Below are 18,823 nucleotides of genomic sequence, written 5' to 3'. Positions count from 1 at the left end.
AGGAACTTTTAAACTGAATGAGGATCTGTCTGTCTGCAGAGTGAATAGGGTAATGAGGCTCTTCAGATGCAAAAAAAAGAAAGAAAAAACAGCATTTCTCTGTGTGAGTGAAACACACACACAAAATAAACCGAACACAGGAATCCCCCCCCCCCACACACACACTTTGGTATTCACATACACACAAACAATAAAATTAAACACAACAAGCGGAAAACTCTCCAAGTTTGGCACACACATACACGTTTTGGTTTAAAGGATCTGCAAAGCCCAGGGCGGCCTTTCATGAACAAACCAGTCTTATTTTGAAAGACAGGACCCCTTGATGAGAGAAACCCAAACAGCAAAGACAGCAGAGTCCACAGACTTTACCCAACCTGTCAGTCCGTCAGCATTTCCCTCCCGACATTCCCTTTCTGAAACCCCCCTCACTCTTTACCTCCTTTTGTAACCAACAGATTATTATTCCTTCTGCCTCTGCAACTAATTAACAACTATTTGCTTTTTTAAAAACGTTTTGCTGCTTTTCAATCTAAGAAAATTGTGTACTAAAGCTTTAACACAGCCAAGATCGCAAAACCTCCTAAAACGGCTAGAGTCACACCGAGTTCATGTCAGAGGTGCCAAAACAAAGTTTCAGTGTCTGAAACGAGAGCGTTAACACACGAAAATACAAACTCCTTATGGTCCAGTGGGACCACAGATCGTTTAAATAAGGGTATCCAGATCAGGCCAGTAAAAAGTTAGGGGGCCATAGCTAAAAATGTTTAAAAGTTATATTTAAAATTTATTTTGTATTTATTTATGCATAGTGTCTTACATTTAAATCGTCATTGAAGACGGTGACTCTGTTTGCCTGTCTATGACGTCAATATGATTCTTCGAGGCAGCCAGTCGTTTTCAAGAGGGGTTCATGGCCCCCTTATGGCCCCTTTGAGGGCGGCACTGCTATGGTCAACTAATTACATTATTAAATAACTACGTTGGGTTGGTTTGACTTTTTTGAACTTAGTGTAATAAATGAACAAAGTTTTATACAACAAAAGCAAACAAAACAAAAATAGTAGTAAAGTATATTTACATGTTCAAAGGAGTGGGTACGCAACAATTTTAGCATTTAGAATAAAGTTATATATAACTCAAAACTTCTGTGTCAGAGTTGTGACTTTTAAAGATTTGGCAAGGTTGACAAATTGTTTTTTTATAGATGCAGAACAACTTCCAAATGTTCATTAACAGCAGGAGCTCAACAGCTTTTCCTGCGCTGCATTTGCCCATTTATATTTCTTTTACTTGCCATTTTACCCCGCTGTCCCAACACTTATTTGCCTGTTGAATTTTGGGACTGCTTGGTTTTGTGATGAGGGTGTGGTCAGAGTGCATTAATGTTCAGCGCTCAGAGGAACATGTCATAAAATGACAAGACGTGGCAGCTGAGTTAGCATCTAGAACTGACACCAGACCAGACCTTTTTATTTTATTTTGTTGCGTTAATTAAGGTCCCTGTCCGTTGCATTGTTGTTGGGTTTTACAAATCTTTGAGGGGTTTGCACTTCATTAAAAAGGTCTTTACAATTTGTTTCACCCTGAAATCTCATTTATTTGCTGGCTGCATAGCGAGTGACAGGCTGATTATTTGCCTTACACACCATGTGCCCATTGTGCTCTTAATGGTCGTCTAAGCTGTTTGTCGGTGGGCTTTGCATCGTCCTCCACCAGGTAAGGCTCCAGACAGCTTGATGAGATTTTATTGTCAGCATGGACCACCCTGCTGCAACAGTGCTTCCTTCTCAAAAAACATACAAAATCTGTTTTAATTAGACTGACCAAAAGCTCCCTACATTATGCCACACTAGAGAGCTCTTATACTTTATATTCACATTTCTCATTAAGACAAAAAAATTACATGCATCCTACAAAAACAGCAGCAGAAACTCAGATTTTATTTGCTAAAACAGATTTAAGATAATTTTGCCCAGAATAAATTTGATATTCATGAAAAAGACTTCACTTAAACACAAAAATATAAATTGTGCTAGAAATGTTTTTCAAGTTTTTCAATGTTCAAGGTTTTTGTAGAAAAACTTCAAATTTTCCTTTGGAAATATACCTAGACAATTTAAAAAAAAATCACAAAATGTGAGTTTTTGGGAGAAATTTTGTCCTTTTTTTTCTATCTACAGTGGCCCTGATACACCGTTGTAAAAATCTACAATAAATATCCAGCTACTTTATTGGCTTGATTTTAGGTTGGTGCTTTTGGCCCGCAACTATTTTTGGTTCTAGAATTTTGGTCCACATGGCAAAATGTTTGGACTCCCCTGGTTTAAGCCCCGTTATTATCTACAAAGTTAATTACTGGCCAGTTATTCCCTGCAGAGCCTGGAGGAAGAGTTTCTGATGTCAGGACAGCGGATCGCTCGTCTTTCATCACGGTGCCTTAGATGAACATGTAAACGGATCCTAAAGCATTTCTGTTGAAACCAGAGTGTAAAAGAAATACATTTATACTAACTTTATATTAAGAGTCACAGATATTCTTGAATGTTTGGAGATTACCACAGAATAAAGCAGTGTGGTTATAGCAGTACAAACATCGTCAGAGCAACCAGTCAGTGCTATGAAGTTAGCCGATGCACTTCCACTACCAAAATAATACTAAGAAAATAATTATTTGAAGTAAAAGCATGCCTATAATTACAACAAGTTAACTGTTAAACTATCACATTAATACTTTAGGCTGTCAAATTAATATATTTGAAAAAGAACCATTTTTACAGTGTTTCCTATTTGCAGCACCTGTGTTGTCTATCAATGTAAAACTCTTCTGTTGTCTCTTGCTCTCAAAATGTGAATCTTCACCAATTTGTTGAAATCAGAAATGTTATTTATTGTCAAACATTTACTTTAAATTGACAAAAATCTGCCAAACAAAACCTGGAGAAAATCTACATAACCATCACCTCATGATGCCACGTTTACCACGGACCCATCTGTCCGTGGTAAACTTGGTTCTGCTGCTGATGAACATTCACTGTGTCATACGTCTAAATCTGCATTTTCAACATGCAAAGCGCTTAGGTAATGTCACAACAACTAATCCTCTGGGAACCATGACATGCTGAGGCAGATGGGCAGGAAAGATTATATTCGTATTTTACTACATGGGGACGTAAATAGGTGTACAAATAAACAAAACCTCCCTTAAAAATATGTCTTAGTTGTACAACTTCACCTCCCCCCTTATTTCAGCCTCTCTGCTCAGGTTTAATTGACTATTGTAGCAGATGGGGTGGCCGCTGGTGTGGGAATCAATGTCGTCATTGTGGAGCTGAGAAAGAGATTAGCAGCTAGTTTGCACTAGTGAGCGATGACAGCTGGGAGCGTAACCCGGCCCAGTCACAAACACACAGAGGAAGTAGCAGTATCCACTTTTTAACCCTGGATAAGCAATTAAACCTACAGGAACGACGATGTTTCTGGAGCTTTAACCACTACACTGGATAAATCCAACTCCACTTGGGAACCTGAGTTATCTTAACTATAACAGATATTAAAGCATGAAAAGGCAGAATCTCTAGTGCGAGTTAAAATGTAAAAAAAAGCAACAAAAAAAACCAATTCTGGATTTTGAACAAATGACCAAAGATAATGGCAAACAGGATAGATATCTCAAGTTTTGTAGAACTTAAATTTTTCTTAGAAATTTCCCCAACAACCAAAATATGTCACTAAAATACGTTAATGCAACATAATCCCACAGAGATTTGGGTAAGTAAACAAAACAATCATAGATAAAATATTCTAAATTTTGATTACATATTTCACTTGAGGTTGTAAACAACATTTTATCATAAAATTTACAGGTTCCAAACAGTTTATATTTACAAAAGTTATACTTTCCCTTTGTTCCAACAATCCCAGCTGCATGTTCTGAAATTAGACAGAATCCAGCCTCTTTGAAGAACCAATTACATTAATAACATAATTAAATTATTATTAATTAAATTATTACATTAATAACATAATTCACAATGTGGGGTTAGTGGTTGCATGTTTATGAAGAAACTATAAACTGAAAATTGTCTAGAATTTTTTTTTTAAGTCATGCTTCCAGCCAGTAATTCTGTCATTTGTTCCCCAAGATCAGATTAAATTATTTTTTTAAATTGTGTACTTGAGTGCTTCCCTAACCAGTCCAGGGAAATATAAACTAATTTAACGTGTTGTCCATTTTAAATTAGGTCAAAAAGATTTGTAATATCCAATTTAGGCTGTTTTAAAACATCTCAACTATAGGAGTGATCAGGACAAACAATACTTGTAAAAATCTAAACTAAATAGATTGCAGTAAGAATCTGAAAAGAAAAATAATTAAACTCACTGATCGAGGAGGAGAAATTAGACATTTCCTTCCACAGAAACACACACACAAACTGGCATTATGCAGTCCATGTTTTCCACTGAGGCATTATTAAATTTCCTCCAGGGTTTCCACCGGGGCAGCACTGCCTGGTCACTGCAGAGCAGAGCAGGGAAAAATAACAGGGCTCATGTTGCTTCTCAGCCATCTTCAGAAATGACTGAAGCGACTGTGGGTGTTGGTTACCTGGCTCCAGCTTCATCTGGGTCAAATCAAGTTCAGCACCAGATGGTTCTTGGAGTCTCTGAGGTAGCGTGTTTTGACAAGACATTGGGGAACTGACGTGACTGAACAATTGCACGGTCGTTCATTTGCTGATTAAAGGCCATGACTGTAGCTGCAGCTCTGACCGTAATGAACTACAGCCAGTAGTTCTACAAAGGAAGTAATCACCCTGCTGCAGATCCTTAGCAACACAGAATATTTTGATTTGGAAAAAAGGAAATCACAGAAAACTTGTTCAGTCATGAAATTACAAAATTTCGATCATCCATTTTGACATGAGAAAGTGCTTACTAAGCATAAAAACAACAAAAATCCCTCAGGATTAAACATGCAGCTCAGCCAGCCAACACATGCCTTGTTCAAATTCATCTGCTTTTCAGCAAGAGTAATTTAATACACCAACTATGAACAGCTGGAAGCAGATTTATTTGAACGGGCTGCTGGAGATATTTGGGATGTTTAAATTCAGTCGCCAAAACAAGGCCGTACCTCTGCTGGTTAGATTATAGTGTAGCTTTGTGCAAAAAGAAAATAACAGAAGATCTGCGTGTTTGAAATTCGAACTTAATTCCCTATTCAAGGGTTAGAGTTATAATGTAGTGAGGAAATAATGTCAGCAAAATTAACACCTCAGAAAATACCCATGTTTTGCATAGTGATCTGGACAAAAACAAGTAATTACAGCGTAGTTACTGAACAACACCTTGTTCTGTGTCCTTTCACACTCTCCAGGGACTAACAATGGAGTAGGAAAGAGGGGTAACATGATAATGATGCATAGAGTGTGTGTGTGTGTGTGTGTGTGTGTGTGTGTGCGTGTGTGTAACACAGCCCTATTTCCCCTCAGTTGCTACAAACAAGTGTCCACACACCAAGGAATTTCTTAAAAGCTTTAAACCACACACACAAATCTCATTGGAGAATATTTTCCCTGTTCTGCTGATCAGATTGCACCTTCTGTCTGTCAGCTAGAGCTCATATAGAAAACTAAAAGGTCAGGAATGACTGGATGAGTACATACACATCCATCTGTGTCCAAGAAGAAGCAACATGAAGGAAGATGAATCTGCAACATGAGGAAGAGAGATGAAGCAGAGCCCGTTCCCTGCTTCGCTTAAATCCTCAATTTTCATGCCTGCAGCTTTGTGTCTCCTGCAGCTCACAGATTAAAGGCTCTGAGGGAACATTTGCAGAAAGCAAGAAGGAACCTTGTTTGTTTCTGAGCAACCCATGCCACTGATGATAAAGAATATAGGATATTAGCATAACCCTGTGTTGTAGTTGTACCGCACTCTTTTATAAAAATTAACATGTAAATTGCCTCAAAAATAATATTCCTGAGAGTAACAAACAGAGGTGGGTAAAGTACACAAAAAATTGTACTCAAGAGTAGAAGTACTTTAGCATATTTTAACTCAATACACATAAAAAGTATTTGGTACTCAACTACTGATTAAAACAATGATTTAATATTTTAAAAAATTACACAATCAAATGAACTACAAAAACAAAGTTATGTGGAAATGTTGGTATTTTAAATACCAAGATAAAAATAATTAAAATAAAAATTACAAAATAATTTAATTCAGTAACAAAAATAACTTATGGAACAAAGACTGCAGGTGTGTTTCTGGTAAATCTTTGGTTAGAACAAGGTTTTTCTTTATTCAGTGACATTACTCAGTAGATAGATTATCCAGAAATTTTACTCAAATAAAAGCTAAATAAAATTATTCAAATAAATACTTCTAAAAGTATGTATTTTCCAAAGCGTTACTCAAGTAAATGTAACTGAGTAAATATAGATAGTTACTATCCAACTCTGCTAATCAATTTGCTGTTGATCTGCAGCCTGGATGGATTGATGGATGGACCTGTTGCCTCTGAAAGATTCTCATTGTGAGCTGATGATTTTGATGTTGGCACATTATGCCAGTTTTCATTTCAGATACAATTGTATCCGAGTTTTATCTGGTCCTGTCATTTTAGGCTACATGAGGAGTCATTCAGACCTCGGCAGGTCCAAGACACGACAAGATAAAACTCTGCAGGGTGCTGCTTTGTGGTCAGCAACCATTTCCAAGCCCTGCACATTTTCTGAATTATTATTCAGAAATAGCAACATGACATTAACAGTGGAGCATGTCTCCCCATTTTCACACAAAAAACATTTGAATTGCCATTTTAACGTAATCTCCTAGTTGCAAAAACTATTGGAATATTGTTTAAAATAAAAGATTTAATAAATGTTAAAGGCTTGCATATTATATATTACTCTTTGGTTATGCCTTATTTGTCTTATTGCTCAGAAATCTGGGGAAATGCAAGTAAAACAACCATTGATATATTAGTTAAGTTGCAAAAAAAAAAAAGCTATAAGGCTTATTAATAAAGTGGGACCGTGAACCAACAGATAAACTCTTTATTCAAAGTAATACATTAAAATTTAAAGATATTGTTTATATAAAAATACTAGAAATAATGCATAAAGCATTGAGCAAAAGTCTTCCTTCTGGTATTCAGAAATTATTTAAGCTAAGAGAGAATAAATATAACTTGCAAGGTTTTTTATATTTGGATGTGCAAAAGTGAAGAGCCAGACCTAAATGTGTTTCAGTTATTGGTGAGAAACTGTGGAATGAATTGAATGATAACTTAAGTTATGTCCTTTCTTGGTGAGCTTTAAAACAGCTTTAAAATGTAAAATGATAAAATCTTACGCTGTTATGTAGATTTATATGTGTATTGTGAAGATATCTTGGTAGGTTGTTGGGTATAAAACTAGGGCAGGCGAGAATAAGCTTGGTTTCAGCCTATTTCTTTTAGGTAAATTAATTTGTTTATTGTTTTTTTGTTGTTGTTTCCTGTGTTTAATGTGGACAATTTATCAAAATAAAGTGATTGATGATGATGAGGAGGAGAGAACCAGAAGAACATCACCTACCTCCATAGCCAGAGCAGCCGTTTGCTGGTCGTAGTGATTCAGGAGATTGGGCATGAAGGTGGTGTTGTAAGGCAAATCCTGGCACATTCTCAGTCTGATGGGCTCACAGCTGAATTCACTGTGGCTCTCTATAAACTCCATATGAGGGGAACCCGGGGAGAAGAGGAGGAGGAGGAGGAGGAGGATGGAGAGATAGCAGGAAGGGACGTTTTGCCTGCAGCCGTTTATTACAGTTTTTGTACGCCCGTCTCCTCTGCTGACAGGTGTTTTCTTTTTAACGCTCGACATATTGTCAGTGATTCAGGTTGTTTATATCATCCTTATTTTGACAGCAGCTTGGCAAGAGAGAAACATGTCCATTTTGAAAGTGAGTGATGGATGTGAAACCCACAAACCAACACTAAAAGAGAAATCCACAGACAGGATGCATGCAGTCTAAACTACACAAGGGAACTCCAAATTCAAGAGAGCTGAACTTTGTGGAAATCGTCTCATTGTGTTTCAGAATCTCTAAACTGACTTCCCATTATTGGAATTTTTCCTGAATCCCAGTGCTCCACTGGTCAAAGGCCTGTAAACCTGGCTCCATCTCTATGCTTATTGCAAAGCTCCGTCTTCCATATGCAAGTCGTCTCCTGCCGTTTTCTTTCTGGTCTTTATTCTTTCAATTCCTTAACTGTTCTTCTCCAGAGATGATGGCCAGAACCGCCGAGGCTCCAGTGTGTCATAATCACCAACAGCCCTGCAAAGACACAAAATGTCTCCTTTTAAACCGTCAGACTGCTTTGGATCCTGAAAACAGGTTTTACAAGTTTAATATACAAAGAGGGGATTATTGCCTAAAAAAGCAAAGTGGATTTCCTTGAAGTTCACTGTTGCAGATATCATCTCTGATCAGCCACACCCTTCTTTACATAAATAAAATCATCCTATTATGATACATTTTTACATCACCCAAATGGGTGCAAAGCCGATTTTCTTTCCTGACAAGAGTGTGCGTTTGCATTCTTAAGAAAAATTGTCTCGGCTTGCCTCAGTGTCGGATTATCTTCTTGTACGAGAGCTGAGTCAGCGGGGTCAGGTTGCACACTACAGAAAGTGTGTTCAAAGTGAACCACGGCGGCTGCTGTCAGCTCAGACGCCTGTGTGGACGTACACCTGTGGATGAGCGGCTCAGACACCCCCCCACCTCAGCTCCTATTTGTGTGAGCTTCACCGGGCAAAAGCTATACGGAGCACAAAATGTGCCATTAAAAAAGTAAGAAATTTCAACAATAATTTATATGTCCCCTAATTAAAATCTAATTTAATGCAATATTAATACTAAAATGTTAAAATTCCTTAAATGTTGAAATAATACAGCGTCCTATCCTCTGATTTCAGTTCTTGTCATTTTATTTGTATAAAGCCAATTCAAAACAGATATCAACTCGAGGCAAGTTAAAATGACAAAACATTAAATTTATATACAAAAACAAACCTTTTGATCATGTAGGTTAAACTTTTAAATGTGATACAACTAATCATACAGTGCAATCAACTTAATTTTAAAATGGCAGTAATCTGCAGTAGTAAAGTTCTGCCGATCGCATCGATCAGTCATTGATTTTGCAGTAATTCCTTGTTTTGGTCCAACATGGACGACAGTGGAAAGAAACAACTCCTTTTAACAGGGGAAGTCTTCAGCTGAACCCAGCTCAGTATGATGACAAATCATAAGCACAAAAATAAAAAAACAAAACAAAAAACAGAAATGCCATTCCAGGAGTACTTTTTATGTTCAAGAGTACACACAGTAGTAACTCCAACAGATTTTGAAAGGGATGGCTTATAGAAAACAATATTAAATCAAGCCATATACTGCAGCAAATGACTATGACATAATTATTAACGTTGTATTTATTAAAATAATTATTTCAAAGTATGGTGCTGAAACACTTCATAAATTGATTTATTTTTAAAACAATTTAATCAGTCAAATATATAGTTTAAAAATATGGCTAAATTCTACATTCATTTCCAAAAATTACAAAATTCACTTGGAGTTTTTAACCTCCAATTAGAAATGGATTTCCTTATCAAGAAATTACCAATTTACTCTGATAATAATAGCATGCAATATATATATATATTTTAATTGTGTATACCATTGTGGCACTTTTTGCGCTCCATAAAAGCAACGCTCCTGTAATGTTTCTCACTGACCCACTACGCGACTTTCCGTGTTGCTGGATTGTAAACTTTACAGCTTATATACTCCACCAATATATTCTAATGCAACATGGACATTTCTCCAGCTTTGCGTGACGACGTCGCGCACGCCAGCTGCTGTCAGCCAGCAGCCATTAACATTGTTACATTGATTAGTAATTTAGGTGAACACCTGCGTAACATTCACGGCGAGGCGCGTCGTTAGCGTTCGCTCCTTCTGGTTATCAGAGAAAATGAAGTGGGTGGTTTCAGAGCGCAGACATTTCACGTCGCTCTGTCCACGGAAGCATCTTCGTTGTCGAAGCGACTACCATACACGGTACAAAAAAAAAAAACAAAAAAAAATCACCAGTCCGTTTGTCACCGCAGCAACAGCGCGCTGTTTGCGCACATTTTCCCTTTAAAGCGTTTATTGTCCAAATCTGCACGCCTGTTTGACATCTCAGAATCAGATGAGCCGCAGAGATGAGGGCGGTGTAATGTTAAAGGAGGAAATGCTTTACCTTGTGTGTAGAACAGCGAGCGGTTCGGGTGGTCCCGGGCTCTGCTCACCGCAGTACAGCGCTGGTCCGCTCTGCTCTGCAGCTGGCCGCTCGCTGCCCACGAGTCATCGGGAACGCGGATTGAGCGTGAGCGCGCAGGCGAGCCAATTGACTTCACAGTGTGAGTGGAAGTGGGCGTGTTAGACCTACAGTGGGCTGCTTAAAAATTCATCTCGACTATAATGGAATACTAATGGAGCCTAATGCGTTGTGGTGTTTTGACTGCGTGACTGGACTGCAATATTATAACCAAAATATGCGTCATAAATATGAGCTTTGAAAGGTGCTGCATTTTATTTATTTACTTATTTTTTTGTACTTCATAGGGTGACACAATTTAGCTTTTCTCACAACTTGAAATATGTTTAAAAATGAATTTGTCTCAGTAGGTCAGTTCATCTCATGAATGTTATTCAGAGAAGCCTAGTATATCTATGACCTCTGCTTGAACTATTTTGAGAATTGTCTTAAAATGAATAAAAACCACAAATGATGTTTCTCTAAATGGAGATCATTAAAATTGATTTTAATACAGAAATGTTGTGTCATGGCTTACACAATGGTAGATAATACTGAATTGACATTTGTCCAGCAGACAGACAGTGACACCTGTAAGCCACAAATAGTCACTGTTAAAGACGGTGGCTGTTCAGAGTGCAAAAAATAGGAAGTTGAGTGGAAGGAAAACACGTGGAAGAAAATGCAATTTGACTCAAAGGTTCACCAGCCACAACAAATATCCATGATTTGTACGACAAATGTTGCATTTGTTGTTTTAAGTCACTTCTGGATTGACAAGGTAACCAGAGTCATCTGAGCCAAGAAGATAACAGCATGCACTGTTGTTCAATCTGGGTCCAAAGTCCTTTTTTCAGATGAATATTAATTTTGCTTTTCGTCTCAAAAGCACAGCACTGGAGTCTGAAATCAGAGTGGAAAGGCAAAGTGAAGTTTGATTTGGGGAGACGCGTCATCTGCTGGTTTTGGTCCAATCAAGTCCAAAGTCAGTGGAAGTGTCTACTAGGAAACATGATTATATTCTTCATTTACAAATTGTTTGGAGATGCTGCTGTCAGTTTTCAAACAGACTTAGTAAAAGCTTACACTGACAAATCTACAGAGTTAATAAACAATATTTCACTATCCTTGATTGGTCACCAAACTGTCCTCTGTTCTCCAAGTACTGAGTGCATATAATGTTCAGTCCCATAAATATATTTTTCATAGGTTAAATCTTTTGTCTTTGAAACATTTTTAATTATATTTTAAAGACTTGTTTTTTGATATTCTAATTTTGTAAGAATTTGGCTTCTCGTCTCTAAGTTACAATGATCTTAATAGAAATAAGTGCTTAAATATATCGGTGTGAAATGTAGCTGTTATAAATTAGTTTAATGCTTTTTGTTTTGAATAAATTTAACACTTTTGTTTATGCTCTAATTTGTTAAGACCTACATGTAATTCCCATAATAAAACTATTTTTTAGTTTGGAGATATGTGTGACTAAATGACATTGATTAAATGCTAAGAATATAAAAAAGCAAAGAATATGTAACTAGTTATAAGTCACTTGATAAAATGTCACATATTTTACTCAAGTCTTTAAAGTCCTCCTTAAAATTATTTAAATTTCTAGCTGCAGCTTGGCACTGTTGTGACTGTATTAGTCAGCACTTATGTCAATATTTGTCCTGCAGAGCTTCAGGATTAGCGTTTTACGCTATGATTTCCTTCCACACAGTTAAGCACAGCCCTAGATTAACCGTTTCATGGCTGATCTGATCCTGATCCTCTCTGTCACAGAGTTGTGGGGGTTCCGGCTCAGGCTGCTGACCCACATACTGGTTTTAACCTTTTAATGTGACCCCACTTAACAATGACCAACCTTACAGAACATGTGTAAATACAAACACGGCTTTTCAGATTTAACTTCTTTTTTTTTTTAATGTATGTTGTTCAGAATACATTTTTTTACCAGCATATTTGAATGTTTAGTTTTTATATTATAAAAAAAAAAAAATGATTGAACCAAGTTGATAGATAATGGCAAAAGATGTAGAAAATGAAACAGAGTTAGAAATGTCCAACATACCCCGAAATACAATTTTTAAAACAATGCAATTACAGTAAAATATATATATAAAAAACTGGTAATTATCAGTTTGAGCTTTAATTAACAATATAGGCAAAATTAGGGCAGCTGCACCCTAAAATGCTGCATGTTTCATTTACCTTCTTGTTTAATGTCAATAGTTTAAAAAAAACAAAAAAAATATGCAGTTTACTATTTTATGGCATTAAAAGCTGAATGTAAAAAAAACAACAAATTATCTTATTTTTAAGGCATGTTAGATTTTATGGAGTAGTTAAAAAAAGTAAACAAACTGTTGAATAATTACTTTTACAAACAAATAAAAATCAAACTAAAAAACTGTCTTCATAAGTACTGGTTTCATATTTGGTTGTAATAAACCTAAATATTAGGGAAGCCATTTTAAGACATCTACACACATATTAACCTTCATAAGGGCTCTTTAAGTTCCTCAGTTTGAAATGGACAGATTTCTTCAGACTTACGAAGTGTTTTATGCTTCAGCATTGAAATGTTTTCTCATAAGGCGACGAGTTTGTGGAGAGTTTTCAGTCTCTTCCTCCAACTGTGATGAAAAAGGAAGGAAAATGTGATAATATGAACAAATCTGTTTTAATTAAATGACAGAAGTATTCATTATCTACAACTACATTGTAAGTTTTATGTTCAATTAAAATGTGTTATCATAAAAATTTAACAATGGACAATTATTATTATAAGGAAATTACTGGACTCAAAGCTTCTCAGTATGATTTAGAGAAAACCAATAGAAAATAAATGAAATCAAATAAAATATTGAACAGAAATATCTCAACATTTCAAACTTCAGTGGCTGAAGATCGGAGGTTTTTTTTTTTCTTTTGCAGCTCAATAATAATAAAAAGTAATCAAGACTTTTTTGTGTTAGAGTAAAAATAAAAAAAATCTTAATCTTCTATAAGGGGCAGAAAAAATGCAAAAAAACAAAATAAGAAAAAAAATCACCAGATTTTCAGTAAATATTTCAATTGTATAATTATATCTGCATTAAGACAAAGCATTGCAGGTTAAACTGTAAAATACAGGTATTGTACAACTCTGAAAGATAACATGTCCTTCTAATAGTACAGAAAATCTCAAGTATGAATATTTAAAATCTACATTAATTTATTTAGTTGTAACCTAAAACAGAAGAATTGCCTTGACATATTAAAAGGCTCATTATTATTATGACATTTAGTAGAAGATTAAATAAACTGAAATTTGCTTCACACCTCTGTAGTGATGCATAATTTCATTTTTTGTCTACGAAAAGCTAAAAAAGCTGAAAAATATGTATGTGGATAGTTCCTGACTGACTTTACACAGATTATCCAACACATGAATAGGTTCTGTGTCTGAATGAAACCAAACCAGAACCAGTTTGACTTTGTGAGTCAGCGGGAGATGCAGACAGTCGCAGACCACAGGTAGAGCCTCGAGCGCATCGGTCCGCCCTGCAAAAAGACTCACCTGCTCTTTGATGTAGCTCTTCCCACACGGCGCAATCCCTCTGAGAGCGAGTCCAACCATGAAGCACCACACCGACAGGCCAGCCTCCGCTGCCGACAGCACGGCACAGGAGATCCACAAGGCCAGGGTGGTGTCCTGAGCCACAGCAGGAAGTGGAAAAAGCAATAATAAATAATATAATTTAATAAAAAGCATTAAGCGACGCAGCTTCCACTCACATAGATTCGTGTTGTATCAAACGGGCACTGAGCGCTGACAGGCGAGCGCGCGTTGATGGGCACCACCGTGTCGTTGCATCCCACCATCAGACCGCTCCCGTTATGGGCGATGGTGATGCTAATTGCTACGAGGAGCCCAGCGCTGCAGGCGGCTGACAGCAGGGCGTTCAGGAAGGACGCCGTCAGAAGCCCTATTATCTGAGGACACAGAGGAAGTGTCATGAAAGGTGGGAAAATAAAACGCAACCTGATGTATTTCAGTTTCTGGAGACGTGTTAAACTCTTACCAGCTTAAACTTACGAAGGTTCCTTGAAACCACAATGGCAATAATCCCAGAGGCAATGCTCTGTGAGACAAACATGAGCAAAGTCGACTTTATTAGACTCTGGAATAGCAAGGAATCCTAGCCCCAGGTGGTGAAACTGGATTATTAATAAGGATGTTTGGATTAAAAAAAAGGTGAATTAAGTCAGCGAACAGAACGTTGAACAGCGAAACAGAAGCAATCGACAAAAACTAAATCCAATCCATATATTTTGTAATTTGTAGCTTGTAACCCTCATACGTTTTATTGGCCTTATTTATGACCCTCATATCCAAATTGAAGGAAATTTCAGAAAAAGAAGTGAACGTTCACACCAACTTATTGCTGACGAGTGTCAGTTTGTCTGATAAATGAAGGTAATGAGGCCTGCCCTGCAGGGACAGCTGATTAGTCTTTAAAACCAGCTCCTTTATGACGGGCAAGTTCTGTCTTGATGGCAGAGAAAAACACACAGTAGTATGACTGCACAAACAGAAAAAAAAAAAATCAACTGGGACAGAAGGATTTATATCTTATGTGTTTTATGTTGTTGCTCCAATGCAGAAGAGAAAAAGAAATCAGTAGGCTGGCGGAGGCTGCAGACAGAAATATTTCTTGTAAAACAATAAATAAAGAAGGAAAAACACTAATAAGCAGTGAACAAGAAATAACTTGATTGGTTGAGGATAATCCAAGATAATCCAAGTGAGTGGTTCTGAAAGATTACATGATTTATAAAATGTATTTAAGTACCTTCAAGTGTAGGAATCAGTACAAGTCATGATGCAGCAAGACAGACGTTATTTCAAATAATTAAATTATTGCAGATAGGTAAGAAACCAAGTGAAGAAAAAAATTATACATGGTTTTATGATATCCCCAAACAAAATCTAGTCCAAACAACGTCCTTCTAAAGTCAACTAATTAGCACTTAGAGTCCACCTGTGTCATTAAATATACAGTGGGAACACTGGCAAGACCGTTGAATTATTCTAAAAACAGATAAAATACTTCCTGTTATGTAAGGAACACAGAAAACATGTGAAAGAATGAAAAAGTGACTGAACAGAAAACATGACAACATGTCTTGTGTGAAACATGGCAGCATTATGCTGTGGGCTTGGTGTTCTTCAGCAGGGACAGAGAAGCTGATCAGAACTGATGAAGAGAAGTAGGAGAAGAAAATATCTCAGAGTCTGAAAGCGATTCGACTGGGCGGTGGAGGATCATAACTCATCATACAGCCAGAGCTACACGGAGCTGTTCAGCTGAAACGATTTATTCATTCATTAGATCTAAATCTAATAAAATTAGTGTTAAAATTTGGAAATTGTTGTTCACACATGTTCTCTGTCCAATCTTGTTTTGCAGAGAAGATTGGACTAAATTTTAACTCTCTGGATGTGAAAATACAGACATAATCATAAACACTTGAAGATGTAACTGCAGCAAAAATTGTCTCTACAAACTGTTGGGTCACTGGGACTGGATGGAGACGCACAACGCACTTTCCAGATTTTATTTGTAAAAAAAGTTTAAAAACTTTATCGCAAAAAAGAGAAAAATCAATCAAACTTTTTGAAGTGTGTGGTTGTAATGTCACAAGATGTGAAGGTCTTTAGGCTATTAATATTTTTGCAATGCCTTGTGAATATAACAATAAAAAAAAAATTACACCGATTTGCTCAGTGACAAAAGCTAAACAAATTGCAAAAGTTGAACGATTAAAAGATGGATTTTAATGACTGTAAATAAAATATATGAAGATGCATTCTGTACCAAGTTCAGCTGGAGAATTTTTATTGTTTAAAAAAATACATCTTGTGTAATTCTGACCATGTAAACATGAATCTATAGCTGCATCCAGCGTTATTATCAAACCAGAAAAAAATCAATAAACAATTAGAGAAAATGTGGTTGATGTGTAATTCCCCTCAGCTGCCGGGAAAGAAGAGAAAACCCAAGAGCAGAGGAGAGAAATGCTGTAACAAAGAGATGGACCTGGACAAGTAAAGAAAAAAGATATAAACGAGACAGAGGAGTAGTAAAGGCGTATAAAGAAAAAAGTGTCCTCAGATTTGAATGAGAACAAACATTTAGCTAATATTGTTTTAAACGCCACTGAATGAAAATAACTACTCAAACACATGCTACATGTGACAACTGTTGCACAACTCCTGAGAACTGCATTTTAATGCAAAAGTTTCCTCAGCTGGTTTAAAAACAAAATGTCTGACGCAGTAACCTACCAGCAGGCCAGAGGTGACAGAAATGATGTTGGCTACAGTGTATTGAGTGCTAATGTGCTGACTGGGTTTGGAAATGTGGCGCAGGACGCTGCCATGGACGATGGCTGCCAGGATGAAGTTAATATGGCCGACCAGGATGAGAACGAGCCCCTTTTTCATCAGCCGCCCTGGCCCTTTGTCCTTATCTAGGGAAGAGAGACACAAGGTTGAAGAGATGTTACGTTTGTTTTTAATTAGTTAAATAAATGTAACTATATAATAAAATCATAGTGGAAATAACTGGATTAATTTGAACTGAATAAGGAACAAGTTGGATTGCATATAACTAGATCTAAAATTTGTCTTTTTCTTATGCTGTATTTGGCCTCGAGATGATGCCCAGGGTGAATTTATGCTGTAATAATGTCAAACGTCTTAGGATGTAGCCAGTTTCATCTTAAATTAAAAAATGCATATTTAGGTAATCACATTATTAAAAAATGTCACTTTTCCAGTTTTGAAAAGGTATTATTGGTTATACCGTTGAGTAAAAACTTACTCGTACGCCTAAAATTTAAAATTTCTCTGACGAAACAAGTTTATTTCTGAATGGAAATGAAGCAAGCAAAAAATAAAAAGAAAATGTAAAAAGTCCTTTAATTTTGAAAGGACAACACCATTTTTTGAAAAAATTGATTAAAAATGGAACATTCAAAGTGATTTTTTTCTTTCCTATTAATAACTGACTTATTTTTCCTCTGGCAGTACCAAAACCAAAGCCTTCTTATAATTGCTGACTTTTTTGCCATGTTCCCACTTGTATTTAGTCAATTTACGACTGAGTAAGCTAAACATTGGAAAGCCTCTTCCCCATCATCCTAATCTGTATCTTCCTCCACAGATTCAAGTGAAACTCTAACCAGGCTGCTCCAGAACCTTAGTATTACTTCCAGTCAGAAGAAAAATGTTAACAAAAATAAAAAAACACGATTTTAAACCTTAATCTGACAAGTGTGTGAGCTTAAATGTGTATAAGCTACTGGATTTGTACAAAAATAAATATCGTAACTCGGATTTAAAATAGTGAAAACCTCACTTCTAATAAAATGCTTACTTGACACATGGAAAGTTTAGCTAAACATTGACTATTTTTTCCTGTTTTTCAGGTTTAATAATTTTCAAGAAGAAACTCTTTAATGGATACCATTCCACAGGTTGCAACAATCACATCTGTGCGCACAAAGCCTTTACGGACTGTCGGCAGATTCCCGTCTATTTACCCAACAAATGATGCAGACATTTCAGAAATAATCCGCTCTGTGCTCGGAGGCCTAAATTACAGCAGTGGAGACAAAGCGTGGACGGCAGCCCTTGACCCCTGTTTGAAAACACGATTCTAATTTCACATCTAGCAGAACACAAGGACTCACCAAAGCTGCACATGTCTCTGCCGCAGGCTCAAGTCTTTCTGCTCTTTAGTGTTTTGTTTTTCACATAAAAGGCTCAAACAAAAGCTTCTTTAGCCGCTCCGTCCCACACGGACGTCCCTCTGTCCACTTCCTGGTTGACGTAATTTACCTGTGCTTCACCTGCGACGTGCTGCACGCGCTCCACATTACAGCTGCGACAGAAAATATTAGAAATTAGAATATATCCGAAACATATCTTTAAAAGTTTATATATTATTCAAATCATTATACACAATTATAAATTTCAAGTGTTTGCCCAATTAATTACCTTACAGCTAATAAAAAGCCAAAAATAGAGTTCCTAACAGAATTTTACGGAGCCCTCTAGGGGACATGGGGAATTTTTTTTTCTTTTGCGTTCCCTCGCAAAACTTTTGCGTTCCCTCGCAAAACTTTTGCGTTCCCTCGCAAATGTTTTGCGTTACCTCGCAATACTGTACTGGTCAGTTATGCAGCATAATTGAATCCTGCAAGCCTTTCCTACGGTGGGCGCCGTACCTTATGCTTTAATATAAGGTTATGTGAGGTATTTCCATTAATTTTAATATCTTTTTGTGAAATATCTGAAGTTTTATATCTTTCTTTAGGATAGAAAGGCACCACAAACCTACGATATAAACAGAAACCTTCCGTAAGTAGGAAAGAAATAAAAATACATTATAATTTGGACTATTT

At 36.6% G+C, this 18,823-nt stretch overlaps 2 protein-coding genes across 4 annotated transcripts in view; both read right to left on the bottom strand.

Annotated features, from left to right (window-relative positions):
• LOC114142969 (frizzled-3-like) overlaps positions 1 to 10,483 on the bottom strand; it is a 33,737-nt gene extending 23,254 nt beyond the window's left edge. The window contains exons 1-2 of one of the 3 annotated variants that reach the window (XM_028014631.1): positions 10,307 to 10,483; positions 7,593 to 8,334 (exon numbers count right to left, since the gene is read on the bottom strand). In XM_028014631.1, coding sequence (XP_027870432.1) covers positions 7,593 to 7,880 — 288 coding nt within the window. In that variant the 5' untranslated portion in view covers positions 7,881 to 8,334; positions 10,307 to 10,483. Of the gene's footprint in view, positions 1 to 4,384; positions 4,513 to 7,592; positions 8,335 to 10,306 lie in introns of those variants that run through there. The other 2 variants (XM_028014629.1, XM_028014632.1) reach the window with 2 other exon arrangements.
• Positions 10,484 to 12,266: 1,783 nt separating this feature from the next.
• On the bottom strand, positions 12,267 to 18,287 carry krtcap3 (keratinocyte associated protein 3). Its single transcript, XM_028014633.1, has 6 exons — positions 18,110 to 18,287; positions 16,701 to 16,885; positions 14,434 to 14,493; positions 14,147 to 14,344; positions 13,929 to 14,063; positions 12,267 to 13,002 (listed from the first exon to the last, which is right to left on the bottom strand). The coding sequence occupies exons 1-6, from the start codon at positions 18,120 to 18,122 to the stop codon at positions 12,931 to 12,933; spliced, it is 663 nt and encodes a 220-aa protein (XP_027870434.1). The 5' UTR covers positions 18,123 to 18,287; the 3' UTR covers positions 12,267 to 12,930.
• Positions 18,288 to 18,823: the final 536 nt, after the last annotated feature.

The sequence above is a fragment of the Xiphophorus couchianus genome, chromosome 4 (genome assembly GCF_001444195.1).
Source record: "Xiphophorus couchianus chromosome 4, X_couchianus-1.0, whole genome shotgun sequence".
In the NCBI taxonomy this organism is placed as follows: domain Eukaryota; kingdom Metazoa; phylum Chordata; class Actinopteri; order Cyprinodontiformes; family Poeciliidae; genus Xiphophorus; species Xiphophorus couchianus.
The sequence above is the reverse complement of the archived record's forward strand: the minus strand, read 5'-3'. Positions and strand labels throughout refer to the sequence as shown.